The sequence below is a fragment of the Anguilla rostrata genome, chromosome 6, assembly GCF_018555375.3.
Source record: "Anguilla rostrata isolate EN2019 chromosome 6, ASM1855537v3, whole genome shotgun sequence".
In the NCBI taxonomy this organism is placed as follows: domain Eukaryota; kingdom Metazoa; phylum Chordata; class Actinopteri; order Anguilliformes; family Anguillidae; genus Anguilla; species Anguilla rostrata.
In genome coordinates, this window is record NC_057938.1 from 1,776,613 (window position 1) to 1,801,327 (window position 24,715).

At 47.2% G+C, this 24,715-nt stretch overlaps 2 protein-coding genes across 7 annotated transcripts in view; both read left to right on the forward strand.

Moving 5' to 3' along the window:
• Positions 1-638: 638 nt before the first annotated feature.
• mpv17l2 (MPV17 mitochondrial inner membrane protein like 2) lies at positions 639-4,650 on the forward strand. Its single transcript, XM_064341429.1, has 5 exons — positions 639-1,710; positions 2,005-2,166; positions 2,616-2,692; positions 2,969-3,097; positions 4,187-4,650. The coding sequence occupies exons 1-5, from the start codon at positions 1,521-1,523 to the stop codon at positions 4,268-4,270; spliced, it is 642 nt and encodes a 213-aa protein (XP_064197499.1). The 5' UTR covers positions 639-1,520; the 3' UTR covers positions 4,271-4,650.
• Positions 4,651-5,795: 1,145 nt separating this feature from the next.
• LOC135258149 (3',5'-cyclic-AMP phosphodiesterase 4C-like) overlaps positions 5,796-24,715 on the forward strand; it is a 52,416-nt gene continuing 33,496 nt past the window's right edge. For 2 of the 6 annotated variants that reach the window (XR_010330879.1, XM_064341422.1), the window contains exons 1-3: positions 5,796-6,411; positions 8,496-8,576; positions 13,112-13,350. Coding sequence is in view for 5 of the 6 variants with exons in the window: in XM_064341422.1 (XP_064197492.1) it covers positions 8,529-8,576; positions 13,112-13,350 (287 nt within the window). In the remaining variant the exon portion in view is untranslated. Of the gene's footprint in view, positions 6,412-8,495; positions 8,577-13,111; positions 13,351-13,411; positions 14,952-19,639; positions 20,760-24,715 lie in introns of those variants that run through there. The other 4 variants (XM_064341423.1, XM_064341425.1, XM_064341426.1 and 1 more) reach the window with 4 other exon arrangements.

Consider the following 24,715-nt stretch of genomic DNA (forward strand, 5'->3'; position numbering starts at 1 on the left):
AGTTTGAAAGCCCATAGAAGACTTGCCTTATTATACACAAACAAAAGTGGCTTTTACATTTTCAAACGGCTTTGTCACGTCAATAAAAGTGACCATTACCCTTCAGTGTAATATGTGATAAAGACTCACAGAATCAGTCAGTTTTTTGTTTTTTTTTACCGTAAAAGACAACCTTTGCTCCCTATGTATATTGTACATACTGTGTGTGTGTGTCTGAATTGGCGTCAGAGCATTAACACTATACAAACACCATGAGGTAAAAAGATTGACTGGTCAGCAAGTTGTATTTTACACTTTATTCTTGAAAGTGTTGTTAATTACTTACAAAATGTCGAAGTTGGGAATTCCTGGCTTATGCCAGGAATCAAAAAGTCAAAATATTATCAAATACATTTTTAACAAACACTGACTTCGACTGTGTTACATTAGGACTAGTTTCCTATCTCTCTGATTGATTATGAAAACTTTGACATTCACTGTCGCAAATAAGTTAAAGTAAACTAAGGTAGGTAAACTTGAATAACTGCTAAATAACAAAAAACAACAGCTAAAAAATTATAAACTGCTCAATCGACAAAAAAATTATGTGAAATACAGATCCCACAAACCATTGGTGGACACTCACGTGTTCATTTCCCGTTTTTCTTTTTTACGGAAGCCGGCAGGTTCGGAGCATATCTAGGGTGCCTCACGCACACGTTGCATTGCTTTTATGTTTTGTTTCTATTTTATGCGGATAGCTTGGTAGTGACATATCTAACGCACAATGGAACTAATTATTCAGGAGCCTTTCCTGTTAGTGGCTGTAATTATGATGCGGTCGCTTCTTATATCAAGATAGCTTGCAAGCGAAGAGTGCGTGTAGCGCGCCGCCTGTCAAAACAGTGTTGGTTAATTACATCAGATTGCGCATGTATTACGCTTGTGTTTGTAATGCTGATGTCCTCACTTTGCATCAGAGCTTCTTTCTGATCTGGTCAATCAGCTGTTTGCTTTTATTGAGACAATAACGTTCTTATCGGCGGTGTGTACTTCTTGAAACCTCCCACCTACTGTTATCTTGCTGACTCACGTGACGGTCGGGCATTTCATAAACTTAGAAGTTGTGCGGCTGGACTTAACCCGAGTCTCTGTTTCGATTTAATGAATTTTAGCTGTTAACGTTACCGTTTGACTGGGCTAGCTAGCCAGGTAGGTCTTTCTACAGCTACAGCTGATCCGACGTCATGGCATCGTGCTAATTGGCTACCTACAGTAACATTGGGTCATCTAGTTTAGTATCTAGCTTTGCTCATTTGAATTTGTGCTTTTGAGCAGCAGATCCACCGTATTTCCTTTGAAATCATTTATACCAAATGCTGTATTTGACAGAAATATATTTTCTGTCTGCTTTGCAACACGTGCGATAAGCGCTAGCTACAACTGTCAAGGAAAACTACAGTGGGCCAACTAAGTGCTAACCGGCGTTAGCCACGGATGTTGCTTTGGATTGCGCCAGCAGAGGAAAAGTAGCTAGAAACATGATTCCCCGGCCCGGTAAGGAGTTCCTTGTCCGGATATCTGGCTACTGGAAGCCGTTGTTCAAAGGCAGGTTTCTTATAGTAACGAACACGGTTACCTGTGGAGGTATGCTGGCTGCCGGCGATGTAATCCAGCAAACCCGCGAGAAACGAAGGATTCCGGAGAAAACGCACGACTGGTTCCGGACAGGTTAGTGGCAACCATGTTGCTAGGGTCAAGTCTGGTTACGGCAGTAGTGCTTGGAATTGTTTTAGTACTGCTTAAATATTTGTGTGTAAAATATTAATTAGTTCATTAACATAGTTCAGGGGGGAATTTAAAAACGATAATGAAACTGACACAATAGACCATGCGCTAATGCCTTTTTTCCATCACGTTTTCATTGTACCGTCTCATAAGTGGACGGGTTGGGTGCGCTTGATGACTAGTTAAGAGCGCGAGGTTAAGATCGATGTTTACCTGTGCACAATACGCCTCCTGTAGGTCGCATGTTCGCTGTCGGCTGTTCCATGGGTCCCGTCATGCACTACTGGTACCTGTGGTTGGACAACCTTTTCGTTGGCCACGGTTTGAAGGTCGTGGGCAAGAAAGTTATGCTTGACCAGCTCATTGCGTCACCCGTCATGGGGGCCTGGTATTTCTTAGGTAAGATTCAATTACTTAACCTTTACTGCGCCATTGCGTTATTTTGGTATTGCAGACGGCAGACCCCTGTATTCCCCAAACTGGAATGCTGCCTGTGTCCGTGGAAGTAGAGTGACATTCCAATGAATGGTATCTAGTCTGTGCAAAGTGAATATTTGTGACTCTGTATTTGATCATGAAGGTACTGTGTGATTAATTTCTTTACAGGTCCTTTTAAATTGAATATTGTTTTTTGAAGATCCAGGAAAACCTGGTGCAGCCAGAGTACTGTAGAACCCTGATGTCCAGCACCAGGCCGCCAAGCTAGGTTTTAGTGAGGAGGATAAATTGGCCAGCAGGTGGCGCTCTGGTTCAGGGCAGCGAGCAGTTTGGCCGTACTGATGCGCTCGCGCTTGCTGCAGTGGTGTGTTTTGGACAGGTGTGCAGGTGTGGGTGTGTTCTTTCCACAGGTATGGGTGTGATGGAAGGCCACACCCTCTCTGAGGGACTGGAGGAGTTCAAAGGAAAGTTCTGGGAGTTTTACAAGGTAACCCGACCCTGCCTGGAAAAGAGGTTCATTACAGCTGTCCCTGTCCTGTCTTTAAACATCTGCGTGAACGTCTCTAAAAGCGCTTCAGTTTGCAGTGTTGTGAAAAAGTTTCGGGATTTTAACGTGTTTCGGAGCGCAGTTGTCGTGTTAATGTTGGACAAGTTTATGTTTTGTTTAAGCCTTTGTTTTAGCATTGTTTCTCTTTTGTGCGTGCGTGCGTGTGCATGTGTGCGTGTGTGTGTGTGTGTGTGTGTGTGTGTGTGTGTCTCCTAGGCTGACTGGTGTGTGTGGCCTGCAGCCCAGATGATCAACTTCTACTTCCTGCCGTCCAAGTTCCGTGTGCTGTATGTGAATACCATCACCTTGGGCTGGGACACCTACCTCTCCTACCTCAAACACCGCGTACGTACCCCTCACACACACACACACACCCTCACCTCAAACACTGCATACCCCTTACACACACACACCCTCACCTCAAATACCGCGTACGTACCCCTCACACACACACACACACACACACACACCCTCACCTCAAACACTGCATACGTACCCCTTACACACCCTTACACATTTTTTGTTTTGTTATTTTTAAATGCGTCTTTCCTTGAACTCGTGCCTTGCTGCTGAGTTTATGTTGCCGGCGCATCGTGAGACTGACGGGTTGTGGTTTGCGGCCTCCTTTTATTCATCAGCTGTTTTTGTTTTAATTTCCATGTCTTCAGGATTCGGGTAGAATTGATTTTATTAAGTGAGGAGTTTTAGCACTTGCGTTCTGTATTCAGGCTGTCAAACATCTAACGAGGGGTCGGTCAGCTCCTGAAGCCAGTGGATTCAGAAACCGTGATATTTAGAGTTCTTACCTAACTTAAAAACGCCACTAAACCCTTGGTAAGAAGTGTACACTTTTCCATGTCCCATTTGTAAAATTACTTTCTAGTTCTGTCACAAAAATGTAACGGCGTACCATTGGAGAATACAGGGTTGCGGGGTACCGTGGTAACGTCCTTGACCTCTTGGGGTTTAAAAGGGTTATATTTTAAAATATTTTCCCAAATCTAGTCATTGCATTATCAAATCTGGCCAGGGACCCCCAGGGGTCAGTGGAGCGATCCCTTGTTCAAAACCCAGGGGTGCCCAACCCTGCTTCTGGAGATCCACTGTCCTGTTTGTTTTCACTCCAAACCGAACAAAGCACACCTCAGTCAACAGGTAGAGCAGGGCTGCCCAACCCTGTTCCTGGAGATCTACTGTCTTGTAGGTTTTCATTCGAACCTTAACAAAGGACACCTCATTCAGCAGCCAGGTTTCGTTGAGTTGCTAATTAGTAGATTCAGGTGTGCCAACTTAGGGATGAAATGAAAACCTACAGGTTGGAAGCTCTGTAGAAGCAGGCTTGCTCACCACTGTCCTGGAGCAGGGCCTGATGGGGGAGCGGCACAAGCGTTCACATGATCACTGAAACCAGATCTGGTCTGTCTGTGCCGGCAGGACACCGTTCTGAAGGACGCGCCGGAGATTGCCGTAGCCGAAGAGCCTGTGCCGACAGCCACCCCGGTGGAAGAGAAGCTCTGATCGTTATTACCCAGCCGTTTGAAGTCCCCCTTAACAGCATCTTTTAATGGTTTTATTTTTTCCATTTGTTTCCCACCTCCGCTCTCACTGCTGCCTGATTTCTGACATTCCTGTTGCTCTCATCAACTCTGTTTCAAAATGAGTTTTATATGGTGGTTTTTTTTTTCCCTTGTAATTTTTACAGCTGGGTTACTCTGACAGTTTTATGATTGGGTAGAGACGTCGTTTTTTAATCATGCGAAGCTGCAGCCACTGCCAGACCTTTCATTCACTCCCGTTTTAAAAACATGTATGTGCATCAGTATTTATGTGTATATATTAATATGTGTATATACGCACACTTACATAGGCACGCACAACAATAAATTATTTGAATTATTTGTCGTTGGAAGAGTGTTAATTACCTTTCTTAGCTTAAAGGACGCCAACCGCTGTTATTGGCAGTGGGAAAAGCGGTGCGGCTTGCCTTAATTGTAACCGCAAGTGCATCTCCGTAATGGGTAGACAGGTGTCCTGGGCCTGCAGAATCCCTAGGTTCCGATTTCCCTCAGTGGACCACAGGTAAGTCAGTGTGAATACGCATGCGCCTGACGAAGAAATACAAAGTCATCAGTAATGAATGATCACGGTATCATAACATTGTTAAATGCACGTGTGAAATACTACACTGTACAAATATCTGAATGTCTGTAAAAAAATGTATTTAGAACTTTAATTTGAAAAATAACTAGCGAAACTTTTTGAATTTGGATTAGCAAACCACCATCAGTTCAAAACTACTGTAGCACATTTTATATTTTAATTTGGACTCAGATTTTGTAAATGATAAATATGTCCAGCCAGTTACTTATTTGTTTTAATAGAATGACCCTTTCAAACAAGAAACAAGGCCATGTTAAGCTGTACAGTCGCGAACGTCTGGGACGTCTCCAAATTAAAACCCAAAAAAGCACTGGTGCGTTTCCTTTCTGCAGTCAGTATTAATTTTTAAACATGAATAAATATCCACACGCGACCACATCTGAAACACTTCCAGTGCGCAATGAGCTGTGCTACATTGAAAGAAATAAACTGCTTTCACTAAGCTGGAGAGCACAACCATCATCCGCGTATTTTGGCGATGTGTAGTGAACCTGGGATGCTATGGACCTATGTGTCTGAAATAAAGTTAAATTGAATTGAATTGTAGTGGCTGCACAGCTTGAATTGTCGAGAGAAAGTATTTCAAGACGAACTAGCTGCTGTTACGAAATTTTTGTACGTTGCTGTGCGTTTTCTAGGCTACGTTTCCTTAGTGCGAAGTATCACAGTAAATGCGTGCTGCTTCAGACTTCTCGTCGCAGTTTTCAACTTTAATGGCTTCCACGATCAGATAAAGGACGAATGCCGAAAATTGTCATTCTGTCACCAGGACAAAAAAAAAGAGTTTTGCTTTGAGTGTTTTAAAAAGTTACATGTTTCATAAAAGAACACAGTGAAGTGAAAATTAAAAAAAACTTTTTCAATGTAGGCTAATGCCTTTTGTTTAATCGGGGGTATGTGGGTTGGTTAGCTTATGTTATTTACCCGACGATTAAAGTTGTTAACGTGATTATTCATGGTTTACTGCTTTAACGAAACGTCACATTTAGCACCCTTTGCTTTTCACGAAAATAAAAAGGCTAACTTCAGTATGTCGCTCATAAGTGTACCGACCCCTTCATTGCCCCTTTCCTTCCCTGGAAGAAAACGCCTTTGGAAGTGAAATCGGACCAAAAACTGCGAGAGACCGGAAAGACTAGCATTCTGTGACGCTGGACGGCGTGTTCCACATTGCAACACATTTAGCTATATTGTTTACGCCTGTCGCTGGTATGCGCACGAACGGCGTCATTGCCTGCGAAATAAAGGATCGGAGTTTAAAACCCAAAACGTTTTATTGGTGCGCGATGTGTGCACGTGCAGGTATAGAAGTTGGATTCCGTGGCGCACAACAGCGTATTTAGTTAAGTTCGTCACATACATTAAGCGATTTGCGCCCTTGTGACACTTCCAGTATTTATTAAATAAAGCAAACTCGCGACTGCACGTCGGACAAGGCATCAAGTTCGAGGCTGAAACCCTTTTTTTTTTTTTTTTTTTTTTGAAAGAAGACGTGACACGTAAGAAACCAGTTGTTACTGATATGTATTGCGTGTTCAGCAATCTCGACCTTACTGTACAAAAATGTAACGACTGTAGGTCTGTTCAGGCATCTAAATTGGGCAGTCGAGTATGGTAAATCAGCCAGTGGCATTTGACTGCTGGACAAGTCGTGTCGTGAGCTTTAGTGGCTTTCACTAGTTTTTGCACATTTTAATAGCCTTTTCGTGATTGCTTTGCTATCACTGAACAATCACAACAATCGCGATTGACACAATCTAAGTTGGATGTTAGCTACCCGGCTAGCTCGCGGTTGGGGAGAGCCAAAAAAACAGCAGTGGGAGCCGTGGCTCGGCTCCTCCGTTTGTGACCCAGATCTCCAAGATACTGTAAAATGTAGGACATTTCTTTCTTTCCTGTGATTCTTAGTTTTACAGATCACTTTCTCGCAGTTCTAAAAACAGTCAAGCTGATTGGTAGCTTTCCGTGGAGATTTACTGTAGTTGGTGTATAAGCGCAAACCACAAATCTGTTAAAGGCCAAAACCTTGTATAGTGTATTGTATAGCTATTTGTATAGTGTATATAAATATAAGGGGTAATCAACGTAGAAATAGTGCATTTTCCAATCATACTACCATGCTAATTTGCCACATCCATCTCCTCAACTGACAGCAATTTATTTTAAATACTTTACTGTTTTATGTGTCTATTTTAAACTTTTTATATAAGCCAAGTGTATGGTTTTTAAAAGAATAATACAGTTTTGCTTACATAAGATTCACCCGTGTTTCATTGTTTCCCAAGAATGTTTGCGCTTCCTTAAGCAGAAATGACCTATTACGCCAAACTTTTAAAAAGTTAAGTTTGCACATTAGTGTATTACATTATCATATGGAGGATCGTTTTAATTTGAATATTCAGCAAATGTGTACATCTCAGATGACGGCTTTGTTTTGAGCTATGTTCCAAGTCATTACCATCGCTCAGTGGCGAATTTAAATCTGTCTGCTGTTACCCAGTGTTGACGTGACAATCTATTGTGTTTACTGAGAGTAGAAGACAATACTGGCCTGAGGCTAACCCGTTTAATAATCAGACACGTAAACTCTTTCATCGTTAACTTTATTCATTTGTGTAGTGTGCGTAATCTTAAATATTTCGCGCGAACTTTACTTTTTTGTTGACGTAGGGTTAAGTGTAACGCAGCGCGAAGCAGTTTGTGTCTGCCCCATGCTAAATCCAAAGGAATACGGCAGCGTGTCATATAATTATACGTTTGTATTCCTCTCATCTGCCTGGGGTGTTAACGCATGGAAAGAACCCCTGACACACAGACGGAAAAGTACCATTGGTTTCCTCTAGATGGCGAGCGCCTTCCATTCTTCGCCCCGTTTGTCTCGTGTTTTGAGCTGGAACTGAGTACAGAAACTGTATGTCCGCGATGTGGTTAGGAATTTCATGCTTGTTTATACATGTATTAGTGCAGGAGACTGCGCGCGCCACGGCACTTAGATTAAACCTCTCCTGTCCCCGCTCTCTAAAACAAATAAAATTCAGTGTCAGGTTAGTGTTTACTAGGCAAATATTTGCTTTGCAAATGCCAAAGCCTGCACCCTTTTAGATTTGGGAGAACATTTCTCTGTATCAATATTTGAATTGGACTCCATTTTTTTAGTTGTTGTGAACCTCAGATATATCCTAACCTATGTTCACTGGGTCATAAGCGAACTTCACAGTTGAAATCATGCAGCATTTAAAAAAAATGTTACACAAGAACATTTGACCTTTGACTTTATTATGCGTCTATGAGCTTGGATTGTGCTTGTGTGTGTGTGTGCGTGCATGGAGATGTTACTCTTGCCAAGCAGGTGTAAAGATCCCAACGAAAGTTGAGACGTGGCGATGTGTTTTAGGGAAATGAAGGGTGGCCCAGTTGCGGGGGGGCGGGTAGGAAGGAGACTTTGTTTTGTACAGATATCCATACCCCCCCTCCCCCCCCCGTACCGATGCCACCCCCCCCCCCATGTCTCTACGGCTCAGCCTCAGCCTCAGCCTCAGGTGTTACAGGTGAGCGGCTGACCCCCATTGCCTCTGTGTTTCAGTGAGGCTCGTCCTGGACAGCTCGTCAGCTGAGGATGCAGAAGAGCAGGACTTCCAGATCAGGGTCCTTCCTGTCCATGGAGGTAAAAGGCGATCCGTTTTTCTGCCTCCTGCAGTCGGTCACATGACTTGCCAGCTCGCGCGTCACAGTTCCTAGGTTCTTGCGTCCGCTGTCGGTGACATTAAACTCCTTCACGTCAAACTGATTGTTTTTGTTCTTATCAGACGTGATTGTGAAGGCATCCGTCTCGGTCGTGCGGTCAGACACTTGGAATTTGCACGTTCATAAACTCTTATCAGTTTGTGGAGATGCCCTTTCACCTGCCGTCTTGACTGCGTCAAACGGTGAGGTCGCCCGCGGGTCGTCCGGGGTGTTGCCTGAAGTAAAATCAGAATTCGCACAGCGTGCAGGAAGTCAGTGTGATTCTTTAAAGAAGACACTGTGTTTTGCACCTTATAAATAAGAAAAAAAAGGTGGTTTGTTTGATGGCTGTCCGCTCCTCCTCTCAGAAGGGTGTGTCTGACTGGGTGCTCCTGTCCTTGATGGGACAGTTCTCAGCAGAGCAGGGCCTCAGACGTGGTCCTGGACCCCGTAGCGCATGTTTGGGTTTTAACCTCAGAGTGGCAGCATGCAGCCAAGCGCTGTGAGCTTCACGTTTCTGATGTCTGTTGAACAGACCCGGGTCAAATGCGTATTTGTTTTGGATTCAAATACTTTTCTGCGCTTTACTGATCTTGTCTGGTGTGTTGGAACCAATGAAACACTCTCAAAGAGTGCAAACCTCGCCTTCTGGTCATATTGGCCAAAACAGATACGTGTTTGAGCCAGGCCTGCTGGTGAAGGATGGTTTGCCCCTGCAGTGTGATATCAGGTCAGAAATGGCCGTGTGCCCCTGCAGTGTGATATCAGGTCAGAAATGGCCGTGTGCCCCTGCAGTGTGATATCAGGTCAGAAATGGCCGTGTGCCTGTAGGGAACGAACGGTCCGTATTCACAGCCCTGGGTTTTTAGCCTGATCAGCTCACGTGACACAGCAAACAGCTCCTTTAGACGGCGGTTACATTACATTACATTACATTACAGGCATTTAGCAGACGCTCTTATCCAGAGCGACTTACACAACTTTTTTACATTGTATCCATTTATACAGCTGGATATATACTGAAGCAATGCAGGTTAAGTACCTTGCTCAAGGGTACAACGGCAGTGTCCTTACCCGGGAATCGAACCTGCGACCTTTCGGTTACAAGCCCAGTTCCTTACCCACTGTGCTACACGCCGTCCTGTTACATCTTCAGCAGGGTGGACAGGTGGGCCCAGAGGGGGCCCTGACTGCCTGGCCTGCGGGCTGAACACTACGGCACAGAGCCGAACCTGCGTTTCAGCTTCAGGGAGACATGGATGGAAAAGGAGTTGAGCGCGTGTTCCCCCACACACCTGGACAGGTGAGGAGTAAAGAGATAGAGGCGGTGTGTTCTCCGGAGTCGAGTGGTATTGAATCCCGGTGGTATTGAATCCCGGTGGTATTGAATCCCGGTGGTATGGAATCCTGGTAGTATGGAATCCGAGTGGTATTGAATCCCGGTGGTATGGAATCCCGGTAGTATGGAATCCGAGTGGTATTGAATCTGGGTGATATGGAATCCCGGTGGTATTGAATCCAGGTGATATGGAATCCTGGTGGTATTAAATTAGCTGTGTGTCAGGAATTGAATGCCTGTGTGAAAAGTGGCCTGAGTTTGCTGGGTGCGGTTGCCATGGAGACGGAGACTCCAGAGTGTGTGGTCGTGGTTTGGGAAGGTGGGGGGGGGGGGGGGGAAACCAGCCCCAGAGCTGCGAGCCCAGCGATGGAGGACCTGCTAATTAATCTTCAAAATTAGACAGGAAGAAGTGGAGCCACTTGGGGCTCTAAGACGTGTCTGAGTGTGTGAGAGTGTGTGTGTGTGTGTGTCTGTCTGTGTATCTTTGTGTGTGTGTCTGTGTGCATCTGTTTGTGTGTCTGTATAAACAATTTAAGAAGTAACAAAAAAACAAAACGTTAAATATGTAAAACGAAAGTTAAGCACAGAAAACACTGAGACCGCAGCAGGAAGACAGATCAGATATGTGCATGAAGATAAGAGCCAGGTCTTGACTGTATCTTACGCACAGGAAAGGGGATGTTAGATGGTGCCAAAACCGAACACTGAGCAGTCTGTTCACTTTCTACTTCCACTGAAGGGTTTAAAAAAAAAATAAGTCTAGCCCTTATCTGTCATCTAAATCCCTGCTGTGACACTGTTGTCAGTGAGCATTGGCAGACAGATCTTTGGGGTCTGTTTTCTGCTTACACTGTACATCGTCTTAGGACTTAAACATCTTCCAAGGTGCTCATTTTCCTCTGCCTTTCCTGCCCTGACGAGATCAGTTTTCAGGAAGGAACCTTGCTTCCTGTCTTATCTTGTCCTTTACTTCCTGTTTTCGACACGGATCATTGTATCCCTTCTTGATGGGGAACTGGAAGCGTGCCACCCTTCTTTACGAAGTTGATTTTTTTATTGATCTATAAATATTTATTTCTACATTGAAAATCCTGGGTCTGTATTCATAAAGAATCGGAGTTGGAGAGTTGATGTCGGGTCGCTGTGCGCTATAGGGAGAAACTGTGAGGCTGTTTGTGAATACAGGCCCTGGTCATTGTGAGCGTGCTTTAGTTAATGACCGGCTGGTCTTCCTGGATGATCACTTCCTGTTTCCTGGAATGCCTGTTGTAAACTGGTTTTTCCTGAAAGTCAAATAAATCCGCCTCACTTGCCCACTCAGCCTAAAAAAAGCTTTGTAATATTGTTAATGTTTTTCATTTAGCAAAATTTTCATTTTACAACAGGTTTTGTATTAACCCACTCTTTGTTGGCCACATTTCTCAGAGCGTTCCGTGTTTTACTGTTCTCGTTTAGCCTGATTAAAGTTAGCGCTGTAGGTTGTAAAAGGATGCCTGTGCCCTTGTGTGTGCAGGGAGCAGGTCTGAGATGGAGGAGGCCTGGGGTCTCCCGGGGGAAATAGGATTTGCAGCTACACTTCAGTAACCTCATTACCTACAGTACAGGTGCTCTCCTGAGCCCAGCCACTCCTGTGTGTGTGTGTGTGTGTGTGAGAGTGTGTGTGTGTATGTGTGTGTGTGAGTGTGTGTGTGTATGTGTGTGTGTGTGTGTGTGTGTGTATGTGTGAGAGTATGTGTGTGTGTGTGTGTGTGTGTGAGTGATTGTGTGAGAGTGTGTGTGTGTGTGTGTGTGATCGAGTGAGTCTGTGTGTATGAGAGAGTGTGTGTGTGTGTGTGTGATCGAGTGAGTCTGTGTGTATGAGAGAGTGTGTGTCTGTGAGTGTGAGAGTGTGTGTGTGTGTGGGTGTGAGAGTGTGTGGCTGTGTGTGTGTGTGTGTGTGAGAGAGTGAGTGTGTGTGTATGAGAGAGTGTGTCTGTGTGTATGTGTATGTGTATAAGAGAGTGTGTGTGCGTGTGAGTGTGTGTGTGTGTGTGTGTGTCCATACTATTTTCCAACTGCACTGCAGAAGTGTTGTAAGACGTCCCGCACTTGTAGTAAAGAGGCCCCGCCTCTTCCTCTCTGATTTATGGGACCCAAAGATGACTCCGCCTCTTCCTTTCTGTGGGATCTCCTAAAAAGTATGATTTGGATCCTGAAAAGTGTGCTTCTGAGTGCACTCTGCAAAACCCCGGAATTAAGCTCATCATTCTGGGGATTTTAAGTGCACTAACTTCCTCCTGCGTCTGGAATCTAAACGCGACAGAGTCCTGCTCACCCTTCCGCTCTTGTCTGTTCTTTTTTTCTTCCTTCTGTTTTTCTCCCTTTTCTTACGTGGCTACAGTGTGTATCGGTCACTGACGTTACTGCTGCTGAAGAATCGTGATTTCGCTTGGACATTTTTATTCTTCACGCCATTTCAGCTGAAACCCAAAACACAATGCAGGGTGAAAGTGATAGATCTAACCAATCAGAGAGCAGCAGGAAGCCAGCCTCAGCAGCCGAAGCCCCTCTGCAGTACTCTGTAGAGACGGAGAGAGTGTGTGGGGCTGAGGCGAGTTTCTCTGAAGACGGTATTGGGGAGAGTTCCAGGCGAGGCGCTGGCACCGTTCGCTCGGGGATTGGTATTGATGTACTGAACCAGGCAGCCACAGCAGACCCAGACTGGAGGGGTTATGTCTGTCGGGGGGTGGGGGGTCTGAGTATTGCCCACCCCCCCCCACCCCCCCCCCAGGGCAGAATGTAAACAGTGCAGCCGCAAGCACACAGTAATCTGCTGGAGTTCTGCCACAGAGGGAGAGGAGATCAATACCTCTCTCCTCTCCCTGCTGTACTCACACACATACACTACACACACTATACACACACACTCACTATACACACACACACACTACACACACTCCACACACACACTCTCACACTACACAATCACACACACACTCCACACACACACACACACTCTCATGCACAGAGACTTACTAATTGAATTTTTCCCCCTTGTGCTGTAATTAGTGTTGTGTTTGTTTTAAATATTAATGCTGTTATTAAAGCCTGAGTAGGAGAGGAAAAAACAAACGATGTTGAACGTCTCGTTGGTCCAGACCCGCAGGTGCTCCCTGGAGCCGGTGGAGCTGGAGCCGGTTACCGTGGCGACCCCCAGCTGCGCGGTACGGCGGCGGTTCTCCGGGCCCCTCCTGCTCCCGCCGCTCTCCCGCCGCCACTCTTCCCAGGATGCCCGGCGGCCTCTGGACCCCGAGGCGCTGCGGAGCCCCGCCCCCCTCGCCAGGGGAGGAGCCCAGAGCCTGGAGGCTGTCGCAGGCCCCACCCACTCCAGGACTCAGTAAGTCTGATTGGCTCTCCGGCACTGACCCCGCCCCCTTCCCTGCTTCCTCTTAACACACTTTTACGTGGACTATTTTAGACATTCCCAGTCCAGACTGTCTGAATTCAGTCAACATCTGTTCTTAACTTTAATATAGATTCGTTTTTTTTTTTTTTCACAGTTTGGCGAGTTACTCTTACTGATTTGCATAAGTCACCAAACTTAATGGGCTGAAGTGGTAAATCCAGGGGGACAGAAAGTCCTGCCATGTGTTTTTTCAACCCATGAACTCAGCCAGCCGATTTCACTAATGAGTTTTACCGCCTGGCTGAAGAATTGTGCTGATTAGCAAATCCAGGTGATTGGAACAAAGTGCTGGGGAGGACTGAACGTTCTGAATCTGGACTTTCCACCTCTGTTAATGGGAAGAATCAAATGAAAGTTAAGGATAAATAGTGATTCAATGCTGGCCTGCACCCGGCACTCTGCACGTATGCATCCACGCGTTAAATGTTATATAATGTAATACGTCTTTTGCGCTCCTCCGGGAACTGTTCACGTTCTCTGTCTGAATGAGCGGACACGGCACGCGAATGGAAAATCACTCGGTTGTGATTATTTAGGTTTCAGATCGTTTTCTTGTGTTGCCCGTAATTGAAAGGCTTCTGAGGGAGTTCACTGATGTTCCCGAACGCAGCACTTCTTTAATCCCGCAGTTTGGACACCAATTTGCCGTTAATGCCCCAGTGCAATGACGCGACCGATATGTGGTCTGTTGCTGCGCTCTGCGAGTTAAAAAGTTGATCAGGTAAATTGGCTGCGTTGGCTACGCGCTCAGTCAGTGCGTTGCCAACCCACAGAAGATCGGAAGATTACTTTCTCACACTTTCCGCGGTCGTCGTTTGTCAAGCCATTGCTGACCGTCAGACGTGTCTGACAACTAGCCTAGCAGACGCTGGCTGATTATCTTCGAGGTTCGTGTACTTTTGTGTTGTGGTTGAGATCCTGGAGAGCTTGATAATTAGATACAGAGTGTGTATAAGAAGCAAACTCGAGGCAAAAAAAACAAACCCCTCATATTTCGTGGAGGCTTGTTTTGAATGATGCTGGGGCGTTTTACTTGGTGCGCGAACGGACAGTCAGAACAGCGCGCGACTTGCTCCTGATCCAGCCCGTGCGTTACCTGTTCGTTTCAGAACCATTTTCCAAGGACAGCGCTTTCTCCCCCCTGTTTTTACACCCACTAACGTCATCAAGGTAGCGTTTCCACTGAGGTTTTGAAGCTCGGTCGCTTTTGCTTACGGAAAATCAGGTGCGTGTTTTGAAAATAAGCGGACTTCGCCCTGCGCAGCTCCAAGAGTCCTGAGTCGTTTTACGGAATTGGAGGAAAACCGGTTGAGCGGGACGGCGACGGGGATGGAGTGCAGAGTTCTGAGCCGCGAGAGCGCCGGGTTCGCAAAACCGCCGAAACACTTGTGGCGCCAGCCCCGGACTCACATCCGGATCCAGCAACGGTACCACTCAGACAGCGACCAGTACCTGTACGGTAACGCGGTGAGAAACCGCCACCCGGGTCTCAAAAACCCTCGCATGTCCTGGCCTGCCCCGCTTCATAAATGGTAATTTGAGCTCCTTGTAGTCGTTGTGTGTGTATTTGTTCCCCTGTCGTCTCTCCTTACATTTGACTTAACGCCGTTTTTTCTCTGTCTCTCGCAAAGCGCACGTGAGCGCGAAGCCAGCGGGTGGTATCTTTTTGTTTGACGCGGGATTTGAATGAATTTGAAGTCCTGAACCTTATAAAGATTTTTTTTAAAATTATTTTAACAGATAAAAAGACTTAAACCTCTTCCATCCAAAGGGTTTAGGAACAGGGACCGACTTGCATTCATTATCTGTTAATATTTATTTTCCTTTCCCTTTCCCTAATTTAGTTTTAGTCCGCTTTTTTGAACACAGTGACATTTTTAGTGGTAATTCAACTCTAGGAGATATAACGAGCCTGCAATGGTTACAACAGCTACTGTCATCAGTGTAAACCTATTTCAGTCAGAGTGAATGCCGCACTAGCCAGTTTGCCTTGTAGCCATAACAGTGCTGATGACGGGTAGTATTATTATTAATAAGAATGATGCCAGTGATCATGAGATTTCACGACCTGTTGCGGAGGAAAGGTCACTGACAGGCGGTGTCGTGAGGAGCAGGTTGGGGGGGGGGGGGGGGGGGGGGCGGGGGGGGGGGGGGGGGGGGGGGGCTGAGCACTGCAATCAGGGCTTGGATTAGATGCTAGTGGGGAAGGGGGCTGTGGTGGTCTGTGTCTGAGCCGTCTGGAGATCAGAGGCTTAACCCTTTGAAGAGCAGTTTTTTTTTGGAATGTTCTTTTCTTTTCAAAATTCTGAGTCAGTGTTCTAGAACTCCACTACTTTCAATCGCCATTGGTTACTGTGACATCAGCATTAGAATGTTCAGTAAACGTTTTACGATTAGAAAGACGTAAAAGATAAGAAAAACATTAATATTACAGTGTTCTTCATTAGGTTTGTTTTTATTGGAATGCACTAATAGCCCCTGCACATAAAATCTGCCGTATTCTGTGTACAAATCCATTTTATTTACAGAATACAAACACATATGCAAGACTAAGTTTATTTATACTTTATTTCTGAGTTATATTAGAGTTTTAGTGGTTTTTTATAAATCATCACACCATAAATGTCTGCTTGTATTTGGTTTTTTTCTTGAACATGGTCTCTTGGCATCAGTTGTCACAGAGTGCAGAAGATCCTGATGTGTTATGACATACCCAAGACCCCTGCCTCTATGACCCCCGCCTCTATGACCCTCACCTCTATGACCCCCTGCCTCTGTCTGTGGAAAATTTGAATGCTGATGTAACAATTACGACTGGTAATGCAGTAACTGTACGCTCTACTGTTGATGTAACGGTCACTACTGGAAAGCAATGGAGTTCTAGAACACTGACTGACTTAGAATGTTGGAAAACAACGTTCCACAAAACCCTTCTCTACTTCAAAGGGTTAAGGGCAGTAAGTTAGGAAGAGCTGGGGGTGGGGACGAGAGGCCATTTTTGTTTTGCATGTTATTTGATGCTGCTGAGGTGACAGAATGGCTGTTTTGTCCGGCAGATCACCTGCTCTGCATAGTGAGGTCAGGTCTGCAGGTCACCTGACGCACGTCGTGTTTCCTGAAATTGCTGCAGGAGGCGGCTTCTGTGACTTTGAGTGAGGGGTGATTGTTAGGGCACAGTTAGCGGGAGCTTCGATGAGCAAGATGCTAGATGCCTAAGGGGGAATAGTCAGAATAGAACTCTGAGGGAAAGGCCATCGAAGGGCAATGGTGGGTGTGAAAGCACTCTCCACCATCCTCATGTCCCTGCGTGACTTCGAAGAAGAAGAAGAAGGAAAAAAACAAGAGAGACAGAGAGAAACTGCAGATCACTTAACCACAGATTTCAACCTGGGGTGAACGAGGCCTGTTTTTCATCACAAACGGTGGCGTCTCAGCGCGGTGTGAAGCGGCCTTTGCTCTGTCGTTTTGGGTTTTTTTTAATCCCCCCCCCCCCACGCAGTGGGAGCATGGCGGCCAGGCGGTTTTTATGGAGCTGCGGCGTTTCGAAAGTCACATGACAGGCCCGGCGGGCGTGCGCGGTCAGCCCGACGTGTGCGGGCGTGCTCAGTCATGACCCTGATCGCATTAGCCCCGCCCACTTCTGCCAGCCCGCCGCCGCCTGGTGACAAGGACATAAAAATCCCCCGGCAACGGAAATTAGATTCAGATCCGCTCGTTTCCACCCCCCCCACCCCACCCACCCACCCCCCTCCACCAGGGGCCTCAGCTGTGAACTGCCCTGTCAGGGGAGAGAAATGAAGAGAATTTGTTTTTAATTTATCTTTGTTTTTTTTTTAATTTGAATTGATGATGCCATTTGGGATCAGTTGTGCAGCAGATTTTCCCTGTAGGCAGTACCAGGTTGTTCTACCAGTTGTGACCACATGGGGGCTCCATGAATAGTGCCCTCTGCTGGCGCTTCTACTTCACCTTTCTTTGGAGATCCCCACAGTGTGTCATTTTAAACGAGTTTGTGTTTCAGTGTTACAGCAATGATGACATAAAGCTTTCGGTTACGCTGGGCTATAAAACGCTATTCCAGAAGTAAAATTAGACTTATTGTACATCGTTAGAAAGCTTATTCTGTCGCATATTGGATGCATTAATTGCCAATCAAACAAGATTGTACTACAAAGGACGACGACATCGTAAACAACATGTGTGGTATTACGCACAGCTATTTTGTAAGGTACCCAGGCATCACAAATGAGCGTATATTTCACAAACGGATTGTCCAAGACAATATATGATCACTCATTTTCGAATTTTCATCTCTACACGTAGAACCAATGGTAAGATTGTATATTTATTCCATATTGAGTCCCAGATATTGACAGTAGAATGACATGGTATAATTTTAGAAAAATCCCTCTTTTTATTTTAGTGTGCAGTGAGCAGTGTTTTTCACAGCTGTACAGGCATACCATCGGCTATTGTCGAGTTTATTTTGTTGCTATGACGGAATACGATTTTTGAGTGGTGAAAGAATTTTTTTTATGAATGCCCAGATAGACACTATTGTCCAGTGTGTCATGCGTAGGAGGTGTAGTTACAGATGAGGCTGCAGGGAGGGGGTGCTTGGTAAATGCATGACCAGTGCGTCAACGGTGGCGCGTAGAAACTCCATCTTCGGCACAGCTGTCCTGAATCGTCTACTAATTGAGCTAGAACACAGAGTTACTGTTTTCAACTCATAGTTTCGTTGCAGGAGCACTGCAGGTCTGAGTGGAGAAATCTAGGCAGCATGCTGACCACTAGGGGGATTGCACATAGGGGTTAACTAGTGTCATGTGACTCAGTCTTCATGAACCACACGATGGGCAAATTTTTTTGTTTTTGCAAACGCGTTGGTCAGTCGAGCGACTCCGCCCACTACAGGTTTTCTGAATCCCCGTTCCCGTCTGTGATGTCAGAAATGCTAAATTGTATAAAATGGTTTCATTCCTTTGGTATGTGCTTAATTTTATTTTATTGTGTAGAAATATATAATTTTTATTTTATTTTTTTTTGTTCTGTGAATGGCCCTTTGCTGTCTGTCCCTCCCTTTGGCTCGGAGTCTCTGCTTCCTCCTAAACTCAGGCTTTCCTCTGCTGATGTGGAGGAAGTCATGTGGCAAGATAACAATGACCCCAGTGTGTTGTGGGAAACTCAGATGCAGAGCAGTCGCAGAAAAACCCCGTTCGGTATTCTCATTAGCGGCGAAGCGTTCAGCCCGATGTGTTCGGTCCGAGGTCCCGAGGCCACAGGACGCGGCGCTGCCTGTGCACGGTGCCGCTCGTCGCGGGAGCGCCATCTGCTGGCTGGTTTTAGCAAGCGCTCCCCTCCTGGCTGAATTTCCATCAGTGAGCCTGCACTGTAGCTGCTCTAACGGGCCAGCTCTGTAACCTCTCTGTGCTGTGGGCTTCATTTGTTTATTTAACAAGCTGCTGGGTGGCTCATCCTGTTAAGGCTCTGCTCCAGTGTGTGGATGGGCCCCATGGTCTGGTATTTGTTAAGGCTCTGATCCAGTTTGTGGATGAGCCCCACGGTCTGGTGTCAGGCTTCATCAAGCACGGCATTGGCTTTACTCCTGAGTCCCAGTGTCGCAACAAGCTATCTGACATTCTAACAACCCCTCCCTAACTCACAACCCCCTGCTAACGTCCTCACAACCCCCTGCTAATGTCCGCACGACCCCCCCAATGTTTCCCAGGCGGCCTCCTCGCCCCCCCCCCACCACCCCATCCCACAACTCCATACTCTCTGGGTTCCCCCCCCCCCTCATCCTGTGCTGTTTACCCGCAGTTGTGATTCTGTATCTGAAGTTATTCTGTATAAACGGAAGTGTGAGTTTAAGGCTGACTCATTGGCAAACTTTGAAGCAAGGAGTGCAATCGCACAGGACTTTTTTGGGGTGGTGGGGGGGCGGGAGTTGAGGGGTTGCAATTTGAGCCACAGATCTGTCCTGACCCTGGGGAGGTTGCATAAACCCCCCCCCCCCCTGCCCTTTCTGTTTATAACACATGTGGGTCAAGTGATCCCATCTTGGCCAACATGGAGAAAGAAAGCAGATCTCTGGAGACATTTAGGGACATCAGAAGTGTGTGTGTGTGTGTGTGTGCTGTGTGTGTGCGTGTGTGTGTGTGCTCTCTGAGTGTGTGTGTGTGCGTGTATGTGTGTGTGCATTCTGTGTGTGTGCTCTGTGTATGTGCATGTGTGTGTGTGTGTTTGTGTGTGTGCTCTGTGTGTGTGCGTGTGCGTGTGTGTGTATATGTGTGTGTGTGTGTGCGCAGTCTGTGTGTGTGTATGCTGTGTGTATGTGTGCGTGCAGTCTGTGTGTGTGTGTGTGTGTGTATGCTCTGTGTGTGTGTGTCTGTGTGTGCTCTGTGTGTGTGCGTGTGTGTGTATGCTCTGTGTGTGTGTGTTTTAGTGGGGGAGCACTCTTGCCTTAGTATGTTCCTCTGGCAGGCCTCTCCCATTATAAATCAGAGGGCCAGATTTAGCCTGGGGGGAGGAGCTTAGCCCTCTGTAAACACAGCAGGGTAGAGATCCCTCACACCTGCGTCGTGTCACCACGACGATACCGCCACCACTACTCTGCTCTGAGACCAGCCGCTGATACCGCCACCACTACTCTGCTCTGAGACCAGCCACTGATACCGCCACCACTACTCTGCTCTGAGACCAACCGCTGATACCACCACCACTACTCTGCTCTGAGACCAGCCGCTGATACCGCCACCACTACTCTGCTCTGAGACCAGCCGCTGATACCGCCACCACTACTCTGCTCTGAGACCAGCCGCTGATACCGCCAACCGACTCTGCTCTGAGAGCAGTTTGCTGGACAGTGCAGGTTTTTGGGTTCCTGTCTGATTCCCCCCCCGTGTTACCCTTTGGGAGGGGGGGAATGGGGTTTGGGGTGTACCCCTTCTTTTAGCCAGCGGACAGCATTCAGGCTTTGGGCCTCTGAGGGGCGCTCTGCTGTGGAGAAGAGGGTTCGCGGGAGGAGCGTTCGCGGGAGGAGCGTTCGTGGGAGAAGGGTTCGCGGGTGCCGTGCGGGAGCAGGACTGGATTATGGATGAGCCGGTGTCGGGGGGCGAGCGGTCCCCTAGCGGAACCCGGCTGATCAGGCGTCCGCCCCCCGCCCAGCGCCTGTGCAAAGGGCGGTCCCTCGGCTGGTCCCCCCCGGGGTCCCCCGCCAACTCCCCTCAGAACTCGCCCCCCTCCTCGCCGTGCACCTCCCCGCTGCTGATGCGCCAGCCCATGGCACGCCGAAACCTGGCGCAGAGCCGGCGCTTCACCCTCGCCCACCCGCCCAGGTACGGCCGGCGACCTCCGACCTCTGACCTCTGCTCTCTTCCTGCAGGCAGCACTCACCTCAGTTACCTGGCTAGAGCATGCTTACAAAGCCTCCAGCCAGCCGGTTCCTTGGCCTCTGAGTGGTTTTGTCTAGTTAGTGTGTTTGTGTGTGTGTGTGTGTGTGTGTGTGTGTGTGTGTGTGTGTGTGTGTGTGTGTGTATGTCTGTGTGTGTGTGTTCAGTACGGTAGTCAGGAGCAGCACGCTGTGTTCAGTACTGTAGTCAGGAGCAGTACGCTGTGTTCAGTACTGTGTTCAGTACGGTAGTCAGGAGCAGTACGCTGTGTTCAGTACTGTAGTCAGGAGCAGTACGCTGTGTTCAGTACTGTAGTCAGGAGCAGTTTGCTGTGTTCAGTACTGTAGTCAGGAGCAGTTTGCTGTGTTCAGTACTGTAGTCAGGAGCAGTACGCTGTGTTCAGTACTGTAGTCAGGAGCAGTACGCTGTGTTCAGTACTGTAGTCAGGAGCAGTTTGCTGTGTTCAGTACTGTAGTCAGGAGCAGTTTGCTGTGTTCAGTACTGTGTTCAGTACGGTAGTCAGGAGCAGTACGCTGTGTTCAGTACTGTAGTCAGGAGCAGTACGCTGTGTTCAGTACTGTAGTCAGGAGCAGTACGCTGTGTTCAGTACTGTAGTCAGGAGCAGTACGCTGTGTTCAGTACTGTGTTCAGTACTGCAGTCAGGAGCAGTACGCTGTGTTCAGTACTGTGTTCAGTACTGCAGTCAGGAGCAGTACGCTGTGTTCAGTACTGTAGTCAGGAGCAGTACGCTGTGTTCAGTACTGTGTTCAGTACTGTAGTCAGGAGCAGTTTGCTGTGTTCAGTACTGTAGTCAGGAGCAGTACGCTGTGTTCAGTACTGTGTTCAGTACTGTAGTCAGGAGCAGTTTGCTGTGTTCAGTACTGTAGTCAGGAGCAGTTTGCTGTGTTCAGTACTGTAGTCAAGAGCAGTACGCTGTGTTCAGTACTGCAGTCAGGAGCAGTTTGCTGTGTTCAGTACTGTAGTCAGGAGCAGTACGCTGTGTTCAGTACTGTAGTCAGGAGCAGTACGCTGTGTTCAGTACTGTGTTCAGTACTGTAGTCAGGAGCAGTACGCTGTGTTCAGTACTGTGTTCAGTACTGTAGTCAGGAGCAGTACGCTGTGTTCAGTACTGTAGTCAGGAGCAGTATGCTGTGTTCAGTACTGTAGTCAGGAGCAGTACGCTGTGTTCAGTACTGTGTTCAGTACTGTAGTCAGGAGCAGTACGCTGTGTTCAGTACTGTGTTCAGTACTGTAGTCAGGAGCAGTACGCTGTGTTCAGTACTGCAGTCAGGAGCAGTACGCTGTGTTCAGTACTGTAGTCGGAGCAGTAGCTGTGTTCAGTACTGTGTTCAGTACTGTAGTCAGGAGCAGTACGCTGTGTTCAGTACTGTGTTCAGTACTGTAGTCAGGAGCAGTACGCTGTGTTCAGTACTGCAGTCAGGAGCAGTACGCTGTGTTCAGTACTGTAGTCAGGAGCAGTACGCTGTGTTCAGTACTGTGTTCAGTACTGTAGTCAGGAGCAGTACGCTGTGTTCAGTACTGTAGTCAGGAGCAGTACGCTGTGTTCAGTACGGTAGTCAGGAGCAGTTTGCTGTGTTCAGCGCTGTGCTTGTGTTTGTGTGTGGGCCTATGAGAGTCTGGGACAGGGGAAAACACACAACTGACCGTGTTTTACATCATTCAAATCCTTGGCTTAAGTTTCCTCTTTTACATGAGTTTTCTTTTTCACTGCGTGGGTGCTTTTACTCTGGGGTGAAACCTCGCTTGCTTATTTTAAAGGGTCCATAGCTGCTTCACTGCATTGATGCTGTGTATTGTGTCAAATGATTCCGCTTTTTCACACAGTTTTACATTTATACATTTACTCAGTCATTGGCTGCACAAACCGATTGGCTCCTCTGCTTGCAGGGAGCAGGGACCTGCAATCCGATCTTCCTGGCTGTGTGTGACATCATAAAACTGTCAGAATCACCGTTCCATCAGTCTGTTTTTGTCGGGGGGGGGGGGGGGCAGGTGGGGAGTTCTTTCAGTCTCTCTTGCCTGTTTTTGTAATGTAATGTAATGTTTTTCTGCCGCATTCTAGAAGAAGAAGTGTGCGATTAAAAAGAAAAAAAGGCAGCCGAAGCTCTGGCCTTTTTATTATGTGAACAGAAAACCCACAGTCTGCCGTCTGCACCCTTTCCTGTTTCCAACCCCAAAGCGCTTTTTTATTTATGAAACTGCTTCAGGACTGCATACATACCTTATGGTTTTTAATTGGATGTAAACTGTTTGAATCTGTCATTTGATTTATGGTTATAGGCTGGCACAAGTTAACGTGCATTTAGTGCTATATTGATAACACTAGCTGTTCTGGGAACGTTATTATCCTGGTCTGGCTCTGTCATAACTCTGCTGGATGTACTTATTTCTCTCATATTGTAAGTCACACTGGAAAAAGGTCTCTGCCAAATGGAAGCGTAATGTAGTGTGTACGACGATGTGGCCCGGGGTCAGAGCTGTGTTTGAGAGTGTGTGTACATTAGGAGACTCATACGGTGAAACAGGCTGTCAGCCTAAAGGAGAACCAGGACTGTCTGTGTGTGAGCGGCTTCACTCTGAGAGTAATCACGGGAGGGGGGGGGGGTTTGAGTTTTTCTTTTTTTGAGGGAAAAAGATTTGAGGAATCGCAGGATGTCAGAGGAACTGCTTTAACCAAACAAGCCGTAATTCTGCCAGTCTGAGGAGTTCTAAAAGCAGAGGGCGACTGATGCCGGTCGACCTTTGGGATTTAGGGAGGGGAGAGGGGCAGGCGGGAGGGTCTCTGAGCACCGGGAGGGGGGGTTGTCCCAGGCCAAAGGGCAGCCCAGATTACATTAAAACTGACATCTCTCTCTGCTCCAGTTACATTAAAACTCACATCTCTCTCAGCCCAGATTACATTAAAACTCACATCTCTCTCTGCTCCAGTTACATTAAAACTCACATCTCTCTCAGCCCAGGTTACATTAAAACTCACATCTCTCTCAGCCCAGATTACATTAAAACTCACATCTCTCTCTGCTCCAGTTACATTAAAACTCACATCTCTCTCAGCCCAGGTTACATTAAAACTCACATCTCTCTCTCAGCCCAAGTTACATTAAAACTCACATCTCTCTCTGCTCCAGTTACATTAAAACTCACATCTCTCTCAGCCCAGGTTGCATTAAAACTCACATCTCTCTCTAAGCCCAGGTTACATTAAAACTCACATCTCTCTCTCAGCCCAGGTTACATTAAAACTCACATCTCTCTCTCAGCCCGGATTAAAACACAGCCAAACTTCTACTACACTATAACTGCACTGCGGTCACTGTTCTCCAGTTCCAACTCTTTCCCACTCTCTCTCTCTCTCTCTCTCTCTCTCTCTCTCTCTCTCTCTCTCTCTCTCTCTTTCCTCCCCCCCCTCCCCCCCTCTCTCTCTCTCTCTCTGTAAGAGGAGTGCTGTGGTGGAGTGCCAGAGGGCGGAGCGTTTTGGGTGATTTGCATAAAAGCAAATCGATGATGTCTGTCTAGCAGGGTAATCTGAGCACCCAGACAGCACCCTCTCTACCCAGGCTTCACAGTGTGGGTGGGGGTGGGGGTGGGGGGGTCACTGTCCCTGTGACTGCACCCCCACCCAGGCTGAGTGACACACGGGGGGGGGGGGGGGGTGAGGCGTGGGCGTGGGCGTGCCCCTGCCCTCCCCATCATAGGGAAAGTGCAGCGCAATTCCAGACCTGTAGTCCGGCGCGGTCCGCGGTTGAGGATGAGCGGGAGCTCGCCGGTCGCCTCAGGCTCCTTCCGTCGGCATTCCTGCATCGGGTACGTCCCCCTCGGTCCCGAACCGTCTCCGTCCCACTGCCAGCTGGACGGCTAGCTCCTCTCATTAAACAGTGTGA